Below are 24,000 nucleotides of genomic sequence, written 5' to 3' on the forward strand. Positions count from 1 at the left end.
GTGTTTGTCCCCCCCCCCCACATCGCTTGACAACCGATGCTGGTGTGTTTACATCCCCGTCACTTATCGGTTCGGCAAAAAGAGACCGATACAATAAGTACTGGGCTTACAAAGAATAAGTCCCAGGATTGATTTGCTTGACTAAAGGTGGTGCTCCAGCATGGTCACAGTCAAATGACTGAAACAAGTAAAAGAGTAAAAGGGAGAGAGAGGTACCAGATCCTAAAATTGCTGGCCTTGTGCCAAAATTTGAAACAGTTGTTGCTGCTGTTGTTGTTGTTACTGTTATTGTTGTTATTATTTGTTTGTTTATTTGGCAGTGGTGGTGTGCTGCGAAATTGGGTTGGTGTGCCACGTCTGATGTACAAGCCAGGGGACAGCACGCTGTCGTGTGTGTGTGTACAGCTGTCATCCTTGACTGAACATGAAAAGCGCTCATCTGCAATTCGAAGCTACCCAGGGTGTGAACCAACGTCCACGGCTTGCCAAGTCCCCAACAGCGTCAACATGGACATCCTTTTACAGGCCAACTAACTCTCCGATGGTAGGTGGTTAGTGGCAGTGCAGAGGTCGGAGAAGTGCTGTAGAGACTGGAGTAAAGTCAAATGGATTAATAAATTGATAAAAGAAGGAAATCAAGCTAACCTCTGGCCATATGATCAAAGACATTCCATCCATGACCATCTCATATTTTATTCAAACATGGTATATTAAGGTGCTGATGGTTAACCCTTTAGTGTTCTGATTATTCTATCAAACATAATGCTTATTGATTCCCATTGATTTGAATTAATCATGCATTATCTCATATCTTTAAGATCTTGATGGTGTAATTACCTAATGTAGAATAACATTGTAGGGTAGGTGTGAGAGCCTGGATCTGGTCAGTTTGAACATAAAACAGTTTAAATATTTTGGCCGGATATGGCTGGTTTAAATATTAGGTTGTCCCAAAAGTTCGTAAACACTTGCGAAAATTGAATTTTTACTCGCCAAGTACTAACAAAAACAACAAAAATTATTCCTCAAAATAAAGACCATTATTTTCCAAGACTTTCTACGAACTTTTGGGACAACCTTATACTAAAGGGTTAAAGCTGGTCACCCAGCTCTGTCCAATAATGTATGTGTGTAAACAGAATTCTATCTCTTTATCTCTCTGTTTATATCCACATTTCTTTATCTACCAAACTACATCTTTCTATGAGTCTATCTTTTATTTATTTGTTTATTTCTATTTACACCTAACTATTTATATTGCTATATATATATATATCTGGAGGCGCAATGGCCCAGTGGTTAGGGCAGCAGACTCGCGGTCGTAGGATCACAGTTTCGATTCCCAGACCGGCATTGTGTGTGTTTATTGAGCGAAAACACCTGAAAAATTCCATGATGCTCCAGCAGGGGGTGGTGGTAATCCCTGTTGTACTCTTTCACCACTCTTTCTCTCTTTCTTCTGTTGGCCTGCTCACTTAGCCAGCGGGGTGGCGTCGTTCGAAGGCTAAAACAGTGCGAACGCATTGTGACCAGCGATGTGTTGCAACATCTGATGGTCTGGTCGGTCACGTGATCAGGTGATATATATATATATCTATTTTTATATTTGAATAAAACTAAGAACAACATTGTTTTTGCTCTTCAGTTTGAACTTTAACTTGCTTTTTTACACAGATTTTTGTCATGTTTCAAAACTGTTTATGGCTCATTCATCATTGAAAAAAAAATATTTTGTTCAAATGAATTGTGTCCGTTGGATTACATTTGTATCTTTAAATAAATAAATTAAAATTATTTTTATAGCTCTGTATTATTGTGAAACATATATTCTTTGTCTCTTTGAATTCCATCACAAAGCTTCGGTCGACTCGGGGCTATAGCAGAAGACACCTGTCCAAAGTGCCATGCAGTGGGACTGAACCTGAAACCATGTAGCGAGAAAGCAAGCTCCCTAACCACACAGCCATGCCCGTGCCTACACATATATATGATGTACTTCTTTCAGTTTCTGTCTCCTAAATTCACTCTGAAGGCTTTTGTTGGTCTGGAACTATAGCTCAAAACACTTGCCTAAGATGCCATACAGTGGGATTGATCCCAGAACCATATGATTGGGAAGCAAACTTCCAACCACACTGCCACACCTATGTCTATCCAAACAGCCATGCCTGTGCCTTTGTTTTAAAAAAGAAAAAAAAATCCACCTTGTTCGTAACAAAAATATTCCCGACATTCTGTTTCTTTTGTAGCCATTAGTATTTCACAAGCAACTCCAGCTAAGAGATTTCACAATTATTTGGAAACCAAAGACCAAAGGAAGCAATTTACTTTTTCAATATATTTCATTAACCCTTTAGCATTTAAACTGGCCATATCTGGCCAAAAGTATTCTGCCTGTTTTATGGTCAAACTGGTCAGATCTAGTCTCTCACTCCAACCCTACAATATCATTTTAAAAATTAACAGCTACGTCTTCAAAATCTCATAGCTACAAGATAATGCATGATTAGTTCAAAACAATGTAGATGAAGAAGCATTAATTTTGGCAGAATAATGCGAACACTAAAGGGTTAAAAGTATTTGTAAAAAGTTTAAATTTAGCTTTTTGGTGTAGCAACTAATTGCGTTTTGTTGAAACTGCAGTTCTTTTAGAAACCGATAATTCTGTCTTGGAACCTACAGCCCCAGACAAGAAGGAATAGGACTGCAATGTATCCATCAATCGATTTCCATTTATTCATTTAAAGGCATTTTATGAGACAATGCATCAAATATTTATAGGCAAAGACATGACACACATATGACAAAAGTGCACGTGAAATATGTGTCGTATAGTTAAGTGTGCAATAAAACAAAATGTGTTTTACGAAATACTTCCTACATCAGTTCGTAAGAAATGGATAATTACAAAAATAAAATGATAAAAATAAAAATGAAATAAATAGGCGCAGGAGTGGCTGTGTGGTAAGTAGCTTGCTTACCAACCACATGGTTCCAGGTTCAGTCCCACTGCGTGGCATCTTGGGCAAGTGTCTTCTGCTATAGCCTCGGGCCGACCAATGCCTTGTGAGTGGATTTGGTAGACGGAAACTGAAAGAAGCCTGTCGTATATATGTATGTGTGTGTATGTTTGTGTGTCTGTGTTTGTCCCCCTAGCATTGCTTGACAACCGATGCTGGTGTGTTTACGTCCCCGTCACTTAGCGGTTCGGCAAAAGAGACCGATAGAATAAGTACGAGGCTTACAAAGAATAAGTCCCGGGGTTGATTTGCTCGACTAAAGGCGGTGCTCCAGCATGGCCGCAATCAAATGACTGAAACAAGTAAAAGAGTAAAGAGTAAGAGTAAATAAAAATAAGGCTTAACAATAAATTGTTTACGATGAGTATTGCTTCCATATTCATCAATGCCAGATGAATCAGTACGGTTGTGGTCGGACTGTGGATTATGATCAGCACTTGTTGATGACAGCAGTCGGAGATTGATTTGATGCAACAGCCAGTCAGCAGCTTCATCTAATGATGTGTCTGGCTGGCAGTGGGTGATGCTGCACAATTCTGTAACTAAAGCTGATTATCTGATTCTGATGCCGCTTCCATCTGATGAATCAAATATACCATTGAACTGAATACCACATGTCCATTTAGTTTCACTTGCCTAATCATCATCGTCGTTGTCGTCGCCGCCGCCACCACCACCATCATAACCACCACCACCACCACCACCACCACTGCCACCGCCGCCACCATTTAACCCTTTTGTTACCAACCTGGCTTAAACCGCCTCTGGCCCTGTAGTACAAATGTCTTGTTTTCATTAGTTTTGAATTAAAATCTTCCACCAAACCTTAGTCACAATTTATGTTCCTAACACTAGCTGAATGATAACTAAGTTATTTTACTAAATTCTTTGTTATATTTGACCCTTTTGTTACCAACCTGGCTGAAACTGGCTCTGGCCCTGTAGTACAAATGTCTCGTTTCCAAAAGTTCTGAATTCAGCCAAAGGAGTTCAAATTCTGCTGAGGTTGACTTTGCCTTTCATCCTATCAGGGTCAATAAAATAAGTACCAGTTGAGTACTGGGGTCGATGTAATTGACTTAGCCCCTCCCCTGAAATTGCTGACCTTGTGCCAAAATTTGAAATTGTTATTATTATTATTATTATGATTATATAAGTCAGCAAGCTGGCAGAATTGTTAGCACACCAGACAAAATGCTTAGCAGCATTTCATCTGTCTTTATATTCTGAGTTCAAATTTTGCCAAGGTCGACTTAGCCTTTCATTCTTCAGGGTCAATAAAATAAGTGCCAGTTCAACAGTGGGGTCAATGTAATCAACTTACCCCTCCCCTGAACTTGTTGGCATTGTGCCAAAATTTGGAATCAAAATTTTTTAAGTAGTTAAGGTGACAAGCATGCTGGGCAAAATGCTGAGCCATCTTAATGGTTTGGGCTCAACTTTGCTTTCTATCCTATCAGGGTCAATAAAATAAGTACTAGTTGATTATTGGGGGTCAGTGTAATTGACTTAACCCTCCCCCAAAATTGCTGGCCTTGTGCCAAAATTTGAAGTCAGTATTTCGTTAGTAGTTGTTGAAGTCACAGATGCAACATATGGACATGTTGAGAATGAATCAATAAGTTGCTATCAATTGTAAAATGGTCCAGTGTAGTTGATGTAGGCATTCAGTGCCCTGCTCCAGGTGTTTTTTGTACTTAGGTATTGTTGTAATTGGGTGCATTAGCAATCTATTGTTATGGTTTCAGTGTCATTGCCTTTTCGGTCAGTAGCAGAATCTACAACTCATTTGTTTTCATTGTGGAAGCACTCTGTCGGTTACGACGACGAGGGTTCTGGTTGATCCGAATCAATGGAACAGCCTGCTCGTGAAATTAACGTGTAAGTGGCTGAGCACTCCACAGACACGTGTACCCTTAACGTAGTTCTCGGGGATATTCAGCGTGACACAGAGAGTGACAAGGCCGGCCCTTTGAAATACAGGTACAACAGAAACAGGAAGTAAGAGTGAGAGAAAGTTGTGGTGAAAGAGTACAGCAGGGATCACCACCATCCCCTGCCGGAGCCTCGTGGAGCTTTAGGTGTTTTCGCTCAATAAACACTCACAACGCCCGGTCTGGGAATCGAAACCGCGATCCTACGACCGCGAGTCCGCTGCTCTAACCACTGGGCCATTGCGCCTCCTGTTTTCATTGAACCCACATAATACTGACTCTTCATGCAGTTCAGCCAAAATTTAATTTTGCTATACTTTCAGAATAATTCTTGGAAATTTTGACTGTAAAATTCATAAATTCCCATAATCATTTATATTACCATTTTATTTTATTTCATCTAGTTTCAGCTCACGAGCTGTGGCCATGCTGGGGCACTGCCATTTACACATATATACAACGGGCTTCTTTCAGTTTCCATCTACCAAATCCACTCGCAAGGCTTTGGTCAGCCCAAGGCTATACTCTCTCTCTTTACTCTTTTACTCTTTTACTTGTTTCAGTCATTTGACTGTGGCCATGCTGGAGCACTGCCTCTAATCGAGCAACTCGACCCTGGGACTTATTCTTTTGTAAGCCCAGTACTTATTCTATCGGTCTCTTTTGCCGAACCGCTAAGTAACGGGGACATAAACACACCAGCATCGGTTGTTAAGCAATGCTAGGGGGACAAACACAGACACACAAACACATATACACACACACACACACGCATATATATATACGACAGGCTTCTTTCAGTTTCCGTCAACCAAATCCACTCACAAGGCATTGGTCGGCCCGGGGCTATAGCAGAAGACACTTGCCCAAGATGCCACACAGTGGGACTGAACCCGGAACCATGTGGTTGGTTAGCAAGCTACTTACCACACAGCCACTCCTGCGCCTATGAATCAAATAAAAATGAAATTGAAGTTAATTCTGTTTCTATTAAACATTTCTATCAAAAGTTTTAAAAAGCATAAATGGTTTGTTTTTAAAATCTTCAAATAATTGGTGAAAGATTTGATGGAATTCCGGTTATTACTAAAAAGCATTGAATAAGTTATAACCATCAGTGTATGGTGGTTGTTGTATTAAGTGTACTTCCACACCCAATGACATCAAATTTCAAGCAGGGATACAACAAAAGTTTTCAATTAAAATTTGTAATTAAATTAACGAGTAAGGTAAATATTTATAATGAGTTTGCCATTTCAGATAGGTGTGCAGTGCACAGCTGGCACACCTGGAATATACGCCCCCAGCTATAATATTTTAATTAAGCAACTAATTAGCATCGGTTGGTAAAACTAAATAATAAAGACAAACACATTACAGAATATTAGTAAAAAGCAATGTATAGGCGTAGGAGTGGCTGTGTGGTAGCTTGCTTACCAACCACATGGTTTCGGGTTCAGTCCCACTGCGTGGTACCTTGGGCAAATTTCTTCTACTATAGCCTGGGGCTGACCAAAGCCTTGTGAGTGTATTTGGTAGATGGAAACTGAAAGAAGCCCGTCGTATATATGTATATATATGCGTGTGTGTGTTTGTCCCCCTAGCATTGCTTGACAACTGATGCTGGTGTGTTTACGTCCCCGTCACTTAGCGGTTCGGCAAAAGAGACCGATAGAATAAGTACTGGGCTTACAAAGAATAAGTCCCGGGGTCGAGTTGCTCGATTAAAGGCGGTGCTCCAGCATGGCCGCAGTCAAATGACTGAAACAAGTAAAAGAGTAAACTAAATTATTGCTGTGGCAACTATAATTTTTGTAATTGGTTCAATGTTTTTCCCTACACTCTTTTACTTGTTTCACTCATTTGACTGTGGCCATGCTGGAGCACCGCCTTTAGTCGAGTAAATCAACCCCAGGACTTATTCTTTGTAAGCCTTGTACTTATTCTTTCGGTCTCTTTCGCAGAACCGCTAAGTTACGGGGATGTAAACACACCAGCATCGGTTGCCAAGCGATGTTGGGGTGACAAACACAGACACACAAACACACGCATACATATATATACACATACATACGACAGGCTTCTATCAGTTTCCGTCTACCAAATCCACTCATAAGGCTTTGGTTGGCCTGAGGCTATGGTAGAAGACACTTGCTCAAGGTGCCACGCAGTGGGACTGAACCCAGAACCATGTGGTTGGTAAGCAAGCTACTTACCACACAGCCACTCCTAAACAGAAAAGTATTTTTATAGGTTCAACTGAGTATTTAAGCCGGCCACATCCAGCCAAAATATGCTACCTGTTTTATGTTGAAACTGGCCAGATCTGGTTCCTCGATGCTACCCAACAATGTCATGTGAAAAATTAACAGTTACCTCGTCAAAATCTCAAAGCTACAAGATATTTATTTATTCGCATTTAAAACTATGTGAATAAATAAGCATTACGTTTGACAATCATCATCATCATCATCATCATCGTTTAACGTCCGTTTTCCGCGCTAGCACGGGTTGGACGGTTTCGACCGGGGTCTGGGGAGCCAGGGGCTGCCCCAGGCTCCAGTCTGGTCTGGCAGTGTTTCTACAGCTGGATGCCCTTCCTAACGCCAACCACTCTGCGAGTGTAGTGGGTGCTTTTTACGTGCCACCTGCACAGGTGCCAGAGGGGTCTGGCATCGGCCACGGTCGGTTGGTGCTTTTTATGTGCCACCTGCACAGAAGCCAGTCGGGGCAGTGCTGGCATCGGCCACGTTCGGATGGTGCTTTTTATGTGGGGGGGGGTGCAGAAATATAGGGGAGCACCAGTGGGGAGGGGTGTTCGGAGTGTTCGTGTACTTGACTCAACAGGTCTCCTCAAGCACAGCGGGACGATCTGGGATCCGGGGTACTTTGAATGGGCAGGGGCTATGCGGAACTGATGCAGGAAGCAGCCCGGGTCTTTGCAGTCACAGCATATCTCCAGAACGCTAAATGGTTAATGTCATGCATAGGCGGCGAGCTGGCAGAACCGTTAGTTCGCCGGGCGAAATGCTTCGCGGTATTTCGTCTGCCGTTACGTTCCGTGTTCAAATTCCGCCAAGGTCGACTTTGCCTTTCATCCTTTCGGGGTCGATTAAATAAGTGCCAGTTACGCACTGGGGTCGATTTAATCGACTTAATCCGTTTGTCTGTCCTTGTTTGTCCTCTCTGTGTTTAGCCCCTTGTGGGTAGTAAAGAAATAGGTTAATGTCATGCATACTTTCACTAAATGACTGTATTTATATGAGCCTGGCTCAAATGCTCTTTTGGGCAATGTTTTTTTCAAATAAAGAATATTTTTTTAATTGCTGTCCCAGTATATTTTTGTTGGAAATTTGTTTATCTACCTTGTGTGTGTGTGTGGATGCACGTGTGTGTTGCTGTTTCCTTGTTTTGTCATCACATGATAGCTGTAAGCAAGTGTCGTCATCATAATGCAAAGTAGTGTTCTTCCTTCCCAATCTTCCTTGAAAACATGTCTGGTTATGGAGACGTATTACCTTACTTGGAAGCGAGGGTTAGTGATAGGAAAGGCATCCAGCCATGAGAAATTTGCTTCAATAAAATTCTATCCAACCCATGCAAAAACAATCTTGGCAGTGAAGAAGAATGAGAAGAAGAAAAAGGAGAAGAGGGAGAGGAAGAACAAGAAGAAGAAGAAAGAGAAAAATAATAATAATAATTACAGCAAATATTCTGCTCAATTTGGTATAAAAGATGGGTTACAGCAAATATTCTGCTCAATACCACAGATTTGCTTGTCAGTTGTTTGACCTTAACCAGTTGAGCATGTCCCTTAGTGGCTGACGATCTCTGCATCATTGATCAAGAGCAGAAGTAGTGGGGAAGCATCATAGCCATGTGGTGAGAGAGATTCTTTGGGGTTTGAATAAGTCACCTCTGGAAATATAGGTGTTTCGTTCAACATCCTTAAATAACCCTTATTCAGGGACCTTTTGAGCAGGATGGGTTACTCAACCAGAAGAAAATTCTAACTGTGCCCCACCTGCAAGGTCATGCGCTGTTTATCTTGATATAAGATCACCATGTCGCGCACACATGGTTGTGATGCATGTGCCTAATGTACCCTTATCAGGCGAGTAGTCATGATGGGTATAGTGGACTTCGTATATTTTACCCCAGTGTCACTTTGATGGCATGCACTGCTCTCTCACTCAGTAATAATAATAATAATAATTAATTCTTTTATTGGCCACAAGGGCTGACAAAAATTAATTATAACATAAAGGGGCAAAACACAGGAAGAAAGTTACAAATGGTTTTGTCCGTTTGTAAAATCCGAGTAAAAAGCAGTTTAACAACGAAAACCTCCCAATAGGGGGAGGCGCTTCAAAAGGATCCTGGTGGAAAAACCCATAAAAGCCATGGGAGCCTGGTCAAAAGAGGGGTAGAGAGCCCCTTTCTCCTTTTGTAATACCTTTTTCTTACAGGTGTATCCTCAGAATGGCTCCTTTCATACTGGCCATTCTTGCGACATTTATCTACCTTTCAGTAAACTTGCTATCGGACAGCACTTCCCTCTCTACTCTCATCTTCCTTTTCAAGTGAAACTTGAAAAAGTTGATGAGGCCTGACCTAATAATAATAATAATTTTCAAATGTAGAAATCCAAGTCCAAATCACACTCTGGGAGATAATCCCACATGTGACAGCAAATCATAAGAAATTTTACAGTAACACCTAAGTGTTCAATTGGTTAACCAACCTTGAGTAAAAGTTTCCTCAAATCTATAATTCTTTTAGGAACCAGTAATATCTATCATGAAACATCTACTTCCCCACTAAGAAGAAACAGCACTACAACATACAAATTAATTGATTTCCATATATTTATTTGATAGCACGTTACAAGCGTTGTGTGGGGGTGTGTTTGCAAATGCAAATCTTCGTGACACACATGTGACAAAAATGCACACGAATTACTTGCAAAAAAAAAAACATATCAATAAGCAATAAAACAAAATGTGTTGTATGAAACACGACGATCTTTAATAACAATTCAATTCCGTATTTATATTTGTTTATGATAAAATAAATGTTTCATTCTAAAAGTATATCGATTGTATGTAAAAGGTGCTCCAAGTTAATTACTAGGCTGCTTAGATATTATATATATGTGTGTGGGAGCATATGTGTATGTATGTACGCATGTATTAATTATACATATGATAAATATATATATTGTATACTTAGTTTTGTGCATACTATATATATATATTTGTATGTATGTATACATATGGAGAATGTACATGTATGTAAATATTTATGTATATTTAATAATTCTGTGTAGATAATATATATGCGCGTATGTATATATGGTTTGCACAAAATTAGCTATGCCTTCTATGTCTATATATATATATATTATATATATATATATATATATATACATATACATATATATACATATACATATATATTTATACATATACATATATACATATACATATATATATACATATACATATATACATATACATATATATATATACATATACATATATACATATACTTATACATATATATATATACATATATATATATATATATATATATATATATATATATATATATATATAATATATATATATATAGTACAGAAACAATTAAGGACAAGATAAGTTTTTAAAATTCATTAAAAGACAAATTAATATTTGTTGATGAACATAAGTCTTCTTTTTTTTTTAACTTGTATTAGAAGTATTAGAACATCAATTTAGAATTTCATTGATGATGGGGAAAATTAAATGATGAGGTGGGATATTTTTTTTTTTGAAACAGATAACTTAAAGCTTTTAAAAATAAATTTCATTGTTAAAATGACGCTTTTGAAAAAAAAAATGATTTCATAATATTTGTTTGAAATGAGCTCTGCACTCAAATGTTATCTGCTCGGGGTTCTTGAGAGAGAAGTAAAATAGTTATATGTTGTCAAGAAGTTTGTCACTATCAATCATTTCGCTGAGTGACATCGTATCGTTCTCCAGATTAGGTTTCTTGAGAGACCTGAAATAACAGAGAAATAGGAAAAAAAGATGAAAAGGAAACTATAACATGACCGAAATCCCCTGACGTTGACAGGGGCTTCAACGTCTTCTACAGAACATTTAATATTTTTATTATTACAATATCTTAGGGTGGCGAGCTGGCAGAATCGTTAGCAGAATCGATAGTAGAACTGAGACTACGGATATTATCCAATCATCTCATTCTTAGTCTACCCTACGGAGGCGCAATGGCCCAGTAGTTAGGGCAGCGGACTCACGGTCATAGGATCGCGATTTCGATTCCCAGACCGGGCGTTGTGAGTGTTTATTGAGCGAAAACACCTAAAGCTCCACGAGGCTCCGGCAGGGGATGGTGGTGATCCCTGCTGTACTCTTTCACCACAACTTTCTCTCACTCTTACTTCCTGTTTCTGTTGTACCTGTATTTCAAGGGGCCGGCCTTGTCACTCTCTGTGTCATGCTGAATATCCCCGAGAACTACGTTAAGGGTACACGTGTCTGTGGAGTGCTCAGCCACTTACACGTTAATTTCACGAGCAGGCTGTTCTGTTGATTGGATCAACCGGAACCCTCGTTGTTGTAACCGACGGAGTGTTTCCTCCCCCTAAGTTATTGCCACATACATACACATATCTATACATATCAGTGGCATATGGTGGGTATAGCAAAGGTTTTCCATTAAGATTTGTGATTAAATTAATAAGTAAGGTTAATAGTCATAATGAATTTTCCATTTTCAATGGGTGTGCAGTGCACACCCAGAATATATACCCCTGATACATGTATGTATACAATATGTGTGTGTGTGTGTATGTATGTATGTATCTGTATATAATGAACTTCTGTACAATTTCTGCTCACCAAATTTGAAGATCATCATCATTGTTTGACCGTGGTCGAGACAATGGAATTTACCATGCTACGCCAGACTTCACGGTCCATCATGGCATTACGGAGGTCCTGTTGCTGGATGCCTGTATCCCTGGAGATTACATCAGGGTAGGAGAGTGTGCGCCCTCTGGTATTGCGAGTAGATGGCTTCCAGAGGAGAAGAGTAGAAATTGCCTCGTTTTCAGCTCTACAACAATGTCCAGCAAACTGGACTCTCCTACTTTTCACAAATTTGAAGAACAAGATATCGGTCAAGCCAATGCTACAGTAGAAGTCATCTGCCTAAATTTCAACCAGATGGGATTGAACCTAAAACCATGTGGTAGCAAAGCAAATTTCTAAACTAAATGGCTACATCTGTGTCCTGTTATTATTCAAAATTTTTTTTAAGAGACTTAAGAATTTCCCACTGAAAAAAAACCCCCAAAAAAACTGATGGTAGAAAGTGGTGTTTACCGTTTTCTAGGCAATGAATTTCTTTTCGTTGTGGCTGTAGATGATGGATATGATACTGATGATGACGTTGTTGTCGTTGTAGTTAAAACCTTTGCCCTCTTTTTATCTTTAAAATGTGTCTCCAGGTTTTGTCTGCAGAAATAAAAAAGAAACATAAAAAAGAAAACAAAAATAAAACTGGCGTCATAGAAACAAGCTTTGTAATTCTTCACAGTCTATATGTGTATGACTGTGAGAGAGTGTGAGTGTGTATATATATATATCATCATCATCATCGTTTAGCCTCTGCTTTCCATGCTAGCATGGGTTGGACGGTTCAACTGGGGTCTGGGAAGCCAGGAGGCTGCACCAGGCCCAGTCTGATCTGGCAGTGTTTCTACGGCTGGATGCCCTTTCTAATGCCAACCACTCCATGAGTGTAGTGGGTGCTTTTTACGTGCCACCGGCACAGGTGCCATACGAGGCTGGCAAACGGCCACGATTAGATGGTGCTCTTTACGTGCCACCGGCACGGAGGCCAGGCGAGGCTGGCAACGGCTACGATCAGATATATATATATATGTGTGAGTGTGTGTGGGAATGTGTGGGCATAAATACATATCTATGAACATATGTGATGGGGCATGCATATGCATCTATGTGCATGTGTGTGCACATGTGAATAAATGCGAATGAGTGCACATGTGTTTATGTGTGTGTATGTTTGAGTGTGTGCATGTGGGTGTTCAGTAAATTCATTGAGGGAAAATAACAATGCAGGTGATACATCATTTACAATACTGTGTAACAAATTTTGTTGTTTTTGCCTTTGGTCAGAAAGTGTTTTTTCCTATTTGGTTCTATCAAAAAATCAAAGGAAATGACTACTATTCCCTTCAGACTTTGCTTTTGTGACCTGGACATTGATGTTTTGAAACTGACCTATTTTCCATTACATTTCAGACAGATTCAGTGCTGAGTTGCTGAAGCAGAAATATCATTATAGAAAATATTCTGCTCAGTATCATGGATTTGCTTGTCATTTGCTTGACCATAACCACTTAAGCATGTCCCTTAGTGGATGACAATATGTGCATCTCTGATCATGAGCAGGAGTAGTGGAGGAGCATCATAGCCATGTGTTGAGAGGGATTCTTTGGGGTTTGAATAAATGCAACAAAAGTAAAGCTTGAAGGAAATATTAACCATTTTTCATGCTTTCTAGGGGAAAGCAAATAAGAAATAATAGTAGCTACCCAAGGGCAAAAATCATGTTACACTGTTATTTAATTGTGAGCCAATACATTTGCAATAGATTCAATGTCATGTGAAGTACGTGAAAGGTGGATTTATTTGACAATTCTGTTGTACACACATAAAACATGGTGAGTCACAAAGTTCTCCATCGACAAGCTCTGAATGTTTGTAAACAAATGTCTCTGAAGCATCTTTCAGGTGAAACAGCTTGACAGAATAACAAATAAAGCCTTGTGGAAAAATGTACCCAGTAACCTATTGAAATCAGATCAAAAGGAGGAAATGTGGGTTGGTTGGAAAACTTGTTTCCAACATTACAAGGCAAGTCTGACGATGGACAGTACAGAAGCACGGCAGACCAAAAGCAACACGAAGCCCTTCCTCAGAAACTGAAGTGCTGGTAGACAGCTACATCTGGGGACAACTGCAATCCACTGCTAAAGATCAAGATCAAGATGAAGATGAAGATATCATGTTGGCACCTTATGCTTCACATGGAATTAAAGGATTAAGAAGAAACACACAGCTAAACATTATTATATTGAAGCAGTGGATTAGTAGATTATTTGAGGATTGGACAAAATGCCTTGCAGTGTTTGTTCTGGCTCTATGTTCTATGTTGAAATCCTGTCTCTCTTTTATATCTTTCAGAATCAATAAAATAAAACATAACATCTAGTCATCATCATCATCATCATCATCATTTAACATCCGCTTTCCATGCTAGCATGGGTTGGACAATTTGACTGAGGACTGTCGAACCAGATGGCTGCACCAGGCTCCAATCTTGATCTGGCAGAGTTTCTACACCTGGATACGCTTCCTAATGCCAACCACTCCAAGAGTGTAGTGGGTGCTTTTATGTGGCAGACTGGCCCTCATGCTGGTGGCATGTAAAGGCACCCACTACACTCTCGGAGTGGTAGGTGTTAGGAAGGGCATCCAGCTGTAGAAACTCTGCCAGATCAAGATTAGAGCCTGGTGCAGCCATCTGGTTCGACAGTCCTCAGTCAAATTGTCCAACACATGCTAGCATGGAAAGCGGACATTAAATGAAGACGACTAGTTGTTATTTATATTATGTACACTGTTTACATGAGTCGGACTGGTGTTCTCATCTTGATTGTTACTATCGCAATGTTTTGGCTGTTGTATGCTTCTGCCTTCTTCAAGTGTCTTGTGTTGAACTTGGTTGTTGCATAGAAGTTTTGAACCTAATCCTTTATTTGATCTGGGCGGGGGGGGGGGGAGGCACTGTTCTTTAACCCTTTAGCATTCAAACCGGCCATATCTGGCCAAAATATTTAACCTGTTTTATATTGAAACTGACCAGATCTTGCCTCTCACCTCAGCCCTACCATGTCATTCTAAAACTAAAAAATAGCATCACTGAAATCTCTAAACTACAAGATAATGCAGGATTAATTCAAAACAATATAAATAAACAAAAATCACATTTGACAGAATAATCTGAACACTAAAGGGTTAATGATAGATCTTCTACAGCGGAGCTGATCTCAGTATGGAAGCACTCCGTCGGTTACGGCGACGAGGGTTCCGGTTGATCCGATCAACGGAACAGCCTGCTTGTGAAATTAACGTGTAAGTGTCTGAGCACTCCACAGACATGTGTACCCTTAACGTAGTTCTCGGGGATATTCAGCGTGACACAGAGAGTGACAAGGCCGGCCCTTTGAAATACAAGTACAACAGAAACAGGAAGTAAGAGTGAGAGAAAGTTGTGGTGAAAGAGTACAGCAGGGATCACCACCATCCCTGCTGGAGCCTCATGGAGCTTTGGGTGTTTTCACTCAATAAACACTCGCAACGCCCGGTCTGGGAATCGAAACCGCGATCCTACGGCCGTGAGTCCGCTGCCCTAACCACTGGGCCATTGCGCCTCCGATCTCAGTATAAACAATATTAGTAACAATATCCTAAAGTGACATCACTGCACATGCAAGCCCTACATCCACCTACAACACTGCGCATATGTGCAGCGGATTACATGTTTGATACGACTAAAAATAGGAAAAATAATAGAGAATATAATAACCTGGATGTCAAACTGATTTCTTCGTCACTTGACTCATCAGAGAACATTGGCTTTGGTTTCGTCTAAAGAGAAAAAAATGAAGTGGACTTTGGTTTCAGGTAGAAATAATTATTTAAATGACTTGTTAGTCGTAAAAGATTGGGATCTTTTCGGTTTGAACGGCAGTTTTTTAAAATAATTTCCACATAACTAAACACTTTTAAACTTCGTATATTGGTAGAATGTGTTTATAAAACATCTTTTTCTCTTGGCTTTATTGAGAAAATTCTATGGTTTGTAAGATATTTGTTGTTTTTTTTTCTTCAATTTCTGCAATTTCAACCAATCAATGATGTCTGTTGAGGTGAAAACATTCTGTGCCGTATGAATATGTCCCTCGTTTAAGAAACAGATTGGGTTTATTTACATTTCTGAAGAAAAAAAGATACCCTTCCCCCCACCCCTAATCCTAACCCTAACCCTAAAATAGATTGAAATGCAATAGATCAATACTAGGGTCATAATTATGGGTGACAATTTCATATGACACCGCTAGAAAAAACTGCCGTTCAAACTGAAAAGGTCCAAAGATTGGTCATATTTGTATCATACTTGATATATTTTATCCATCCATCCATCTCTGCGCACAATTCTTTGGAGGGTTGTGGAGGGCTGAGTCCTCACATACCTCCTCCATAGAGTCCTATTAGAAGCAACCAGTGTTAGACTTACTGGCTGGCTTGCCAAGCTCGACCAACTGAGACTAGGGATATTATCCAATCATTTCATTCTTAGCCTACCCTACGTCTCCTGCTGATTTGTTTGGCTTGAAGAGTCTGCCTCGGGATTCTTTATAGTGACATTCTACTCATGTAGTACCGGAATTGTGATCTCTTAATATAAAGAAGTAGCAGCTTGACCTGTTGAGACTCTCTAACCCCTTTAGCATTTAAAACTGGCCATATCTGACCAGAATGTTATACTTGCTTTATGTTCAAACTGACCAGATTCAGCCTCTCACACCTACCCCAAAATGTCATTCTAAGAATATACAATCATATACAATAGGCGCAGGAGTGGCTGTGTGGTAAGTAGCTTGCTAACCAACCACATGGTTCCGGGTTCAGTCCCACTGCGTGGCATCTTGGGCAAGTGTCTTCTGCTGTAGCCCCGGGCTGACCAATGCCTTGTGAGTGGATTTGGTAGACAGAAACTGAAAGAAGCCTGTCGTATATATGTATATACATATATATATATATGTATGTGCGGGTGGGTTTGTGTGTCTCGTTTGTCCCCCTAGCATTGCTTGACAACCGATGCTGGTGTGTTTATGTCCCCGTTACTTAGTGGTTCGGCAAAAGAGACCGATAGAATAAGTACTGGGCTTACAAAAAGAATAAGTCCCGGGGTCGAGTTGTTCGATTAAAGGCGGTGCTCCAGCATGGCCGCAGTCCAAATGACTGAAACAAGTAAAAGAGTAAAGAGTATATCTTTGTAATCTCAAAGCTACAAGATAATACCTGATTAATTCAAGACAACATGAATAAATAAGATTTACATTTGACAGAGTAGTCTGAATGCTAAAGGGCCACTCTCTGAGCTACACACCTTGTCCAGTAACAATACTCCACAGACCCTTTGGAGGAACCCTGTTTTTGTCACTTGTATTTATGATTCTACTCTTTGGTCGTTACCTAATATTCATTTACTACAGGTGAAGACAAGCATGAAAACTGAATCAAAGATAACAAGTTTGGCTTTTTTTTTACCAGTCCTTCCTCTTCTGAGGATCAGATGCTGGAAGTGATGCATTATGGTGCTAGCTACTACAATTCTAGCATCCAATTCAGCCACCTGCTTCTCATCCCTTGTGAATATGACCTCGAGATATTTACCCCTTTCATTACCAACCAGGCTGAAACCGGCTCTGGCTCTGAGTACAAATATCTTGTTTTCATAAGTTTTGAATTCAAATCTTCCACCAAATCTTAGTTAAAATTTATGTTCCTAACACTAGCTTAATGATAACTAAGTTATTTTACTAAATTCTTTGTTATATTTAAAGTAATTGAAAGAAATATAGAGCATCTCACAATAAATACAGTAATGAAAGAGTTAAACTTATTTGGATGTTTTTTTCAATCACTTACATCAATTTGTGTTTCTTGTTCATATATACTGGAAAGAAAAGAATTTAAATATGATTAGTTTTTGACATTTTGTGAGAGGTAAGACAGTCATTCTTCCACTGACTGACAAAGATTCACACTTTGACATATGACAACTCTCATCCCACAAGCACACAACATTGCTCTCTCCACAGTTCTAGAGGGTCAAAGACGTTCCAACTATGGCCATCACATCATCCTCATCATTATCATTGTCGTTTAATGTCCAGTCTCCATGCTAGCATGGGTTGGATGGTTTGACGTGGAGCTGGCTACCAAGCATATATATATATATATATTTATTTTATAGAAGGAGCTTCTACAGGACTAGAACTGTTTCATTCAAAAGAAATAGCTTCCTGATGATTTCTTTTGAATGAAACAGTTCTAGTCCTGTAGAAGCTCCTTCTATAAAATAAATTAATTTACTCTGCTATGTATTGAGTACTTTATTTACTGTGGTTAACCCCGACTCAACCCGGGACCTACATATATATATATATATCTCCTTGTTTTTTTCTGTGTATCTTTCTGTCAAAGAGCGTAGGCTCGAAACGTAAAAGACTTTTTCTATTTCTATTCCTGAGCGCCATACTAATATATTTGTTTGTTTGTACTCCACCTGCCTTCGTCATTTGTTTATTTTCATAAACTTTCCCTTTATATATATATATATACATACGTATATATATGTGTGTGTGTGTTAATACTGAACAATGGGAATGATTGCTCAACACCATATTGGTGGTTAAATATTCTTTATATGTGGGTTAATCAGGCTACCATGTTGAGAAAGAGACATCATTCAACAATTATTGAACACCAAAGTCCCATGAGAGAGAGAGAGAGAGAGAGAGAGAGAGAGAGAGAGAGAGAGAGAGAGAGAGAGAGAGAGAGAGAGAGAGAGAGAGAGAGAGAGTGTTACCTGCTGGAAGGAGAGGTTTCCATGTCTGAATCGACCTCTTCACACTCTTCAGACCTCTTCAAATCTTGGGATTCTAAATCTTTTACTGAAAAGGAAAACAATCTTGAGTTTTAGGATTTTTTTTTGAACATACACAGGTAGTAGACATGCACACTCAGGCCACTACAACCAACAGTGCCACCACAACCTGTGCTATTCCATATCACTGGAATATAAACCCAACACTGCAACCATCACTTGGTACAAAGGATGTAAAGCCAGGTGTTTCATTCTAAACATAAAAAGACATATCTTATTTCAGGCAATGAATTAGAAACAGAAAAAGTCAAATAATACAAATAGGCACAGGTGTGGCTATGTGGTAAGAAGCTTGCGAAACTTGAAGGCGGCGAGCTGGCAGAAACGCTAGCACGTCGGGCGAAATGCTTAGCGGTATTTCGTCTGCGTTACGTTGTGAGTTCAAATTCCGCCAAGGTCGACTTTGCCTTTCATCCTTTCGGGGTCGATAAATTAAGTACCAGTTATGCACTGGGGTCGATGTAATTGACTTAATACCTATGTCTGTCCTTGTTTGTCCCCTCTATGTTTAGCCCCATGTGGGTAATAAAGAAATAGATAAGAAACTTGCTTCCCAACATGGTTCTGGGTTCAGTCCTACTGCATGGCACCTTGGGCAAGTATCTTTTACGAGAGCCTTGGGCCAACCAAAGCCTTGTGAGTGGATTTGGTAAACTAGAAGCTACTCGAATTTGTGTGTGTGCGTGTGTATATGTATGTGTGTGTGTGTGTGTGTCTTTGTGTCTGTGCTTGTCCCCTAGCTACTGCTTGACAACAGGTGTTGGTATGTTTAGGTCTCCATAACTTAGTGGTTCGGCAAAAAAGAATGATAGAATAAGTACTAGGTTTAAAAAGCAAGTCCTGGGGTCGATTTGCTTCACTAAAACCCTCCAAGGCAGAGCTCCAGTGTCAAATGACAGAAACTCGTAAAAAAGTAAAAGATGCATTCTACATCAACTACAAAAATGAAACAAAGTACATTGTAATACAGGATTTTGATAGTGATGGAAGGAGCAGCAGTGTTCTTGACCTTCCTAGTCCATTCTCCTCCTTCCAGGCAGATGAAAGAGGAGAAACTGGAAGTGGCCTGTCTTAATATTGGTAAGAAAACTGAGCAATGGCCTTTGAGCAGGCAGTGGTGGTGTTAAACATGATGGTGTACAATAGGTGCTTAGTCAAATATGTATTCTCACCTTTTTCACGAAGTGTTGAAATTTCAGTCTTTTTGGAATTTAGAACAACCAAGAACTGCAAAATATACATTAGTTTATATAAATATAGAGAATATAAATGCATATACACACACACTAACCATATAGACATTCCATATATATATATCTATCTAATTTTTTATACACATATAGATTACAGATAAAATTATGTCTAATGGTGTAATGTAATACATATGTATACAATGAGTGCTTTGACTTGAACTGCGACTAAAACAAAAGTGGTGTTGTAGCTGCCTAGCAATGGATGGCTATAAGTGGTTCATCCTTGAGCGGTAGATATATACAGGGTGTTCAAAAAATCTCTCTGCAGTGATTCTTTTTCAGCCTGCACATGCACAGCTTGACTATCACTGCGTTGGGGGCTGGGTGTCGGCTATTGTATCTCAGTCATTGTGTACTCTTTAGCATGTCGACATGCTAACCATTGAAGAACATACATTTTTAGCCGAATGGTCGTTTCGAGCTGGAAACAAATACACAGAAGTTCAGTGAAACTTTTCCAAATATTGTTGTTTCACATCGTGACACTGTATGGGATTTGATACGAAAATTTAGAAACGCAGGCTCAGTGGAAGACACAGCAAGAAGCGGTAGGCCTACTGTTCTTTCAGATGAAACATTCTCCAATATTTTTGATAAAGTCCTTACACAAATTGTCAAAGGAAATGGAAATCAGCCTAGGGAGTGCTCACATGGCAGTAAAAAAGAAATTAAATTTCTTTCCATACAAAGTGCTGGCCATTCAAGAATTAAAGACTATGGATCATGCTAAAAGGCTTCATTATTGTCATTGGTTCCAAAACTTTGTTGCCGAAAAAGACACAGAAGTGCTGGATGGGTGTTTTTACACTGATAAGGCTTGGTTTCATCTGTCAGGACACATAAATTCGTAAAACACAAGGTAATGGAGCACTGAGAATCCATACATATATACATACACATACAAACGAGCCATTTCATCATGTTGAACCATTAATCCTTACACATTTTCTCTCAGCACAAGAACTCCAGAATTTTATGTTACCAGAATAAACAACCTTGTAATTCATTGGCAAAAATGTGTTGATTGTAATGATACTTACTTTGATGAATAAAATTTCCACATTGCTGAAATATATTGTGATGAATTTTATATTTCAAAATGTTGCTTACTTTTTACTCAGCCTGATATATATATATATAGTTGCATAATAGTGGTTTTATCTCTAATCCATATTTTATATTTTATATATTTATACAGTGAAATTTGATTTAATACTAAACTGAATTTTTCCCTGTAAGTTTGGAGTTATACTCCCTAATATTATTATATATATATATATATATATATATATATAATTAAAATCACGATAAGGGCGAAAAAAATTGAATATTAATTAATAACATCAATTTAAAACACCAAGTGGCTTAGCGAAAAAAAACTGGGATACAGTAAAAATTATTAATACAATTATAATAATAAAATTATTAATATACAATTGTATATATATATAAAGACCCCCAAGCATATAGTATATTCATGTCAGCTCTGTCTGGTCATTTCATAACATAAAGCCTTAGTCACAAAATAAATACCTTGCCCCAATTTCCTACATAACCTATGGCCATGGGGGCCACAAAGAAATTCTTTAATCTCATAACTAATACATAAACAAATAAACGAAATTTTTTGAAAGAAATTTTTGACGAATCCATTACCTTGGAATACAGCTCCTGTTCCATTGTCTCTTTGGTACCAACAAGTTTATCTAAACGCTGGAAAACAAAATACATCAATACATCAATATAGGCACATTGTGGGCCATGACTGCTGAAGACATGCATAGGCTTGAAAGAAATGAAGGTAGCATGATCCGCTGGATGTGCACACACGACAGAGTGTAAGCACCCCGAGAGAAAAGTTGGGCATTAGAAGCATCAAATGTGGTGTGCAAGAGAGATGACTGCACTGGTATGGTCAGCCCCCCAGGGGAGGGGGGCTGGATGGAACAAAGAAGCAGTAATATGATGCATGGTGCAATGTTATCTGGGGTGAAGCCTGGTAGGGAGTAATTGGCAAGGGTAAGGGTTGTTTTGATGGGATGAGGCAAAGAATAGTGACTGGGGAGGGGCAATAGAAAAGAATCTATATCTGGTGTGTGTTAGTGCATTTTACTCCAGGGGGTCTTCCACATACAAAACCTCCAGGTCAGTGTTTCTCAATTGGGGTCCTTATAAGATTTTTGGGGGTCCATACAACAAAATACTATATTTGGGATTCACAATAGTACTTTAAGGGTCCCTGAAAAAATTTTGCTTTAGATGTATATAGGCACAGGAGTGGCTGTGTGGTAAGTAGCTTGATTACCAACCACATGGTTCCGGATTCAGTCCCACTGCGTGGCACTTTGGGCAAGTGTCTTCTACTATAGCCTCAGGCCAACCAAAGATGGTAGATGGAAACTGAAAGAAGCCCGTTGTATATATGTATGTATATATGTATGTGTGTGTGTGTGTTTGTGTTTCTGTGTTTGTCACCCCAACATCACTTGACAACCGATGCTGGTGTGTTTACATTCCTGTAACTTAGTGGTTCAGCAAAAGAGACTGGTAGAATAAGTACTAGGCTTACAAAGAATAAGTCCTGGGGTCGATTTGCTCTACTAAAGGCGGTACCCCAGCATGGCCGCAGTCAAATGACTGAAACAAGTAAAAGAGTTTATATATATAGGAATTTTGAAAGAAGTTTCAATAAAACAAGTTTTTAAACATTAGAAAAGGGTCCACAGATTAAAAGTGGTTGAGAAACCCTTGCTCTGGATGGTAACTTGGCCTGCTAAAAATAACAAGTCCCTCAAATTATAACCCTTGTCTTTAAAGATAGGAAGAACGCACTATATAGTGTGGTCCTAGATATTCTATGTCTAAATATAAGACAGGATGGTCACCACTTGAACATATTTGATCATGGTTTTTACACTGTTGACCTGGTGTTAAACTACAGCAACTCCTTAGACAAGTAATATCTGTAGAGCTAGTTAAGGTTACAAAGGTTACAACAGTCCAAAATTGGAGCACACAGTGCAATCGTCAATGTGCAAAGTATATGATAAAATGAGGTAGTATCTATGCCTGCTGAAAATAGCAGCCAAATCGCTCTTGAAATTACAGTCTAGTGTGTAAAAACATTTGAGCGAGGTCGTTGGCAGTACCACTTGACTGGCCCCTGTGCCGGTGGCATGTAAAAGCACCCACTACACTCTCGGAGTGGTTGGCATTAGGAAGGGCATCCAGCTGTAGAAATTTTGCCAGATCAAGATTGGAACCTGGTGCAGCCATCTGGTTCGCCAGCCCTCAGTCAAATCGTCCAACCCATGCTAGCATGGAAAGCGGACGTTAAATGATGATGATGATGATGATGATGATGGTGTCCTAAAAATAGAAGGATACACTGAATAATGAAATTGTCAATACATATGATGGAATGGTCATAGATGTTAGAAATAGAAGCCAAGTTGCTCTTGAAATTATAGTTTAATGTCCTAAAAGTGGAAGGATATGTTGAATAATGAAATTGTCAATAAATATGATGGAATGGTCATAGCTGGAACATCTTTGGTTATAAGTCTGCTCAATACGAGCTGAATTTGTGGCTAATCAACACCAACAATGACAATACATGTGAGGTGACAAAATGAGATATTACCTTGAGTGTATCAGCTTTCTCTTGCAATAACATATTTTTGTCTTTCTTCACTGACGTTACTTCCTGGTTTATATTTGATATCATATTTATACAATGGTCAAAAATTCTCTGTGTCATACACCTGATGTCATTGATTTTAGAAAGTGTTGCTGAACCAAGAACAAACTGAAGTAGAAAAGAGTGGAAAAAAAGAAAAAATTAGTAAAATTAGAAAAGGTGGAAAAAAATAAAAAAATAGTAAAATTAGAAAAGGTGGAAAAAAGAAAAAAATTAGTAAAATTAGAAAAGGTGGAAAAAAAGAAAAAATTAGTAAA

General features: G+C 39.1%; 2 protein-coding genes across 4 annotated transcripts in view; one reads left to right on the forward strand and one right to left on the reverse strand.

The window, feature by feature from the left end:
- Positions 1 to 828, forward strand: part of LOC115224280 (neuferricin-like) — a 9,228-nt gene extending 8,400 nt beyond the window's left edge. Inside the window, exon 4 of the mRNA XM_029795094.2 lies at positions 321 to 828. Within this exon, the coding sequence (XP_029650954.1) occupies positions 321 to 534 (214 nt within the window). The 3' untranslated portion in view covers positions 535 to 828. The remainder of the gene's footprint in view (positions 1 to 320) is intronic.
- Positions 829 to 10,677: 9,849 nt separating this feature from the next.
- LOC115224279 (DNA repair protein XRCC4) overlaps positions 10,678 to 24,000 on the reverse strand; it is a 40,844-nt gene continuing 27,521 nt past the window's right edge. For 2 of the 3 annotated variants that reach the window (XM_029795093.2, XM_036513168.1), the window contains exons 5-12: positions 23,687 to 23,851; positions 21,700 to 21,756; positions 19,963 to 20,017; positions 18,713 to 18,797; positions 17,770 to 17,797; positions 15,641 to 15,702; positions 12,349 to 12,480; positions 10,681 to 10,999 (exon numbers count right to left, since the gene is read on the reverse strand). In XM_029795093.2, coding sequence (XP_029650953.1) covers positions 10,915 to 10,999; positions 12,349 to 12,480; positions 15,641 to 15,702; positions 17,770 to 17,797; positions 18,713 to 18,797; positions 19,963 to 20,017; positions 21,700 to 21,756; positions 23,687 to 23,851 — 669 coding nt within the window. In that variant the 3' untranslated portion in view covers positions 10,681 to 10,914. Of the gene's footprint in view, positions 11,000 to 12,348; positions 12,481 to 15,640; positions 15,703 to 17,769; positions 17,798 to 18,712; positions 18,798 to 19,962; positions 20,018 to 21,699; positions 21,757 to 23,686; positions 23,852 to 24,000 lie in introns of all 3 variants that reach the window. The other variant, XR_005003749.1, reaches the window with a different exon arrangement.

Source organism: Octopus sinensis, linkage group LG25, assembly GCF_006345805.1.
Source record: "Octopus sinensis linkage group LG25, ASM634580v1, whole genome shotgun sequence".
In the NCBI taxonomy this organism is placed as follows: Eukaryota; Metazoa; Mollusca; class Cephalopoda; order Octopoda; family Octopodidae; genus Octopus; species Octopus sinensis.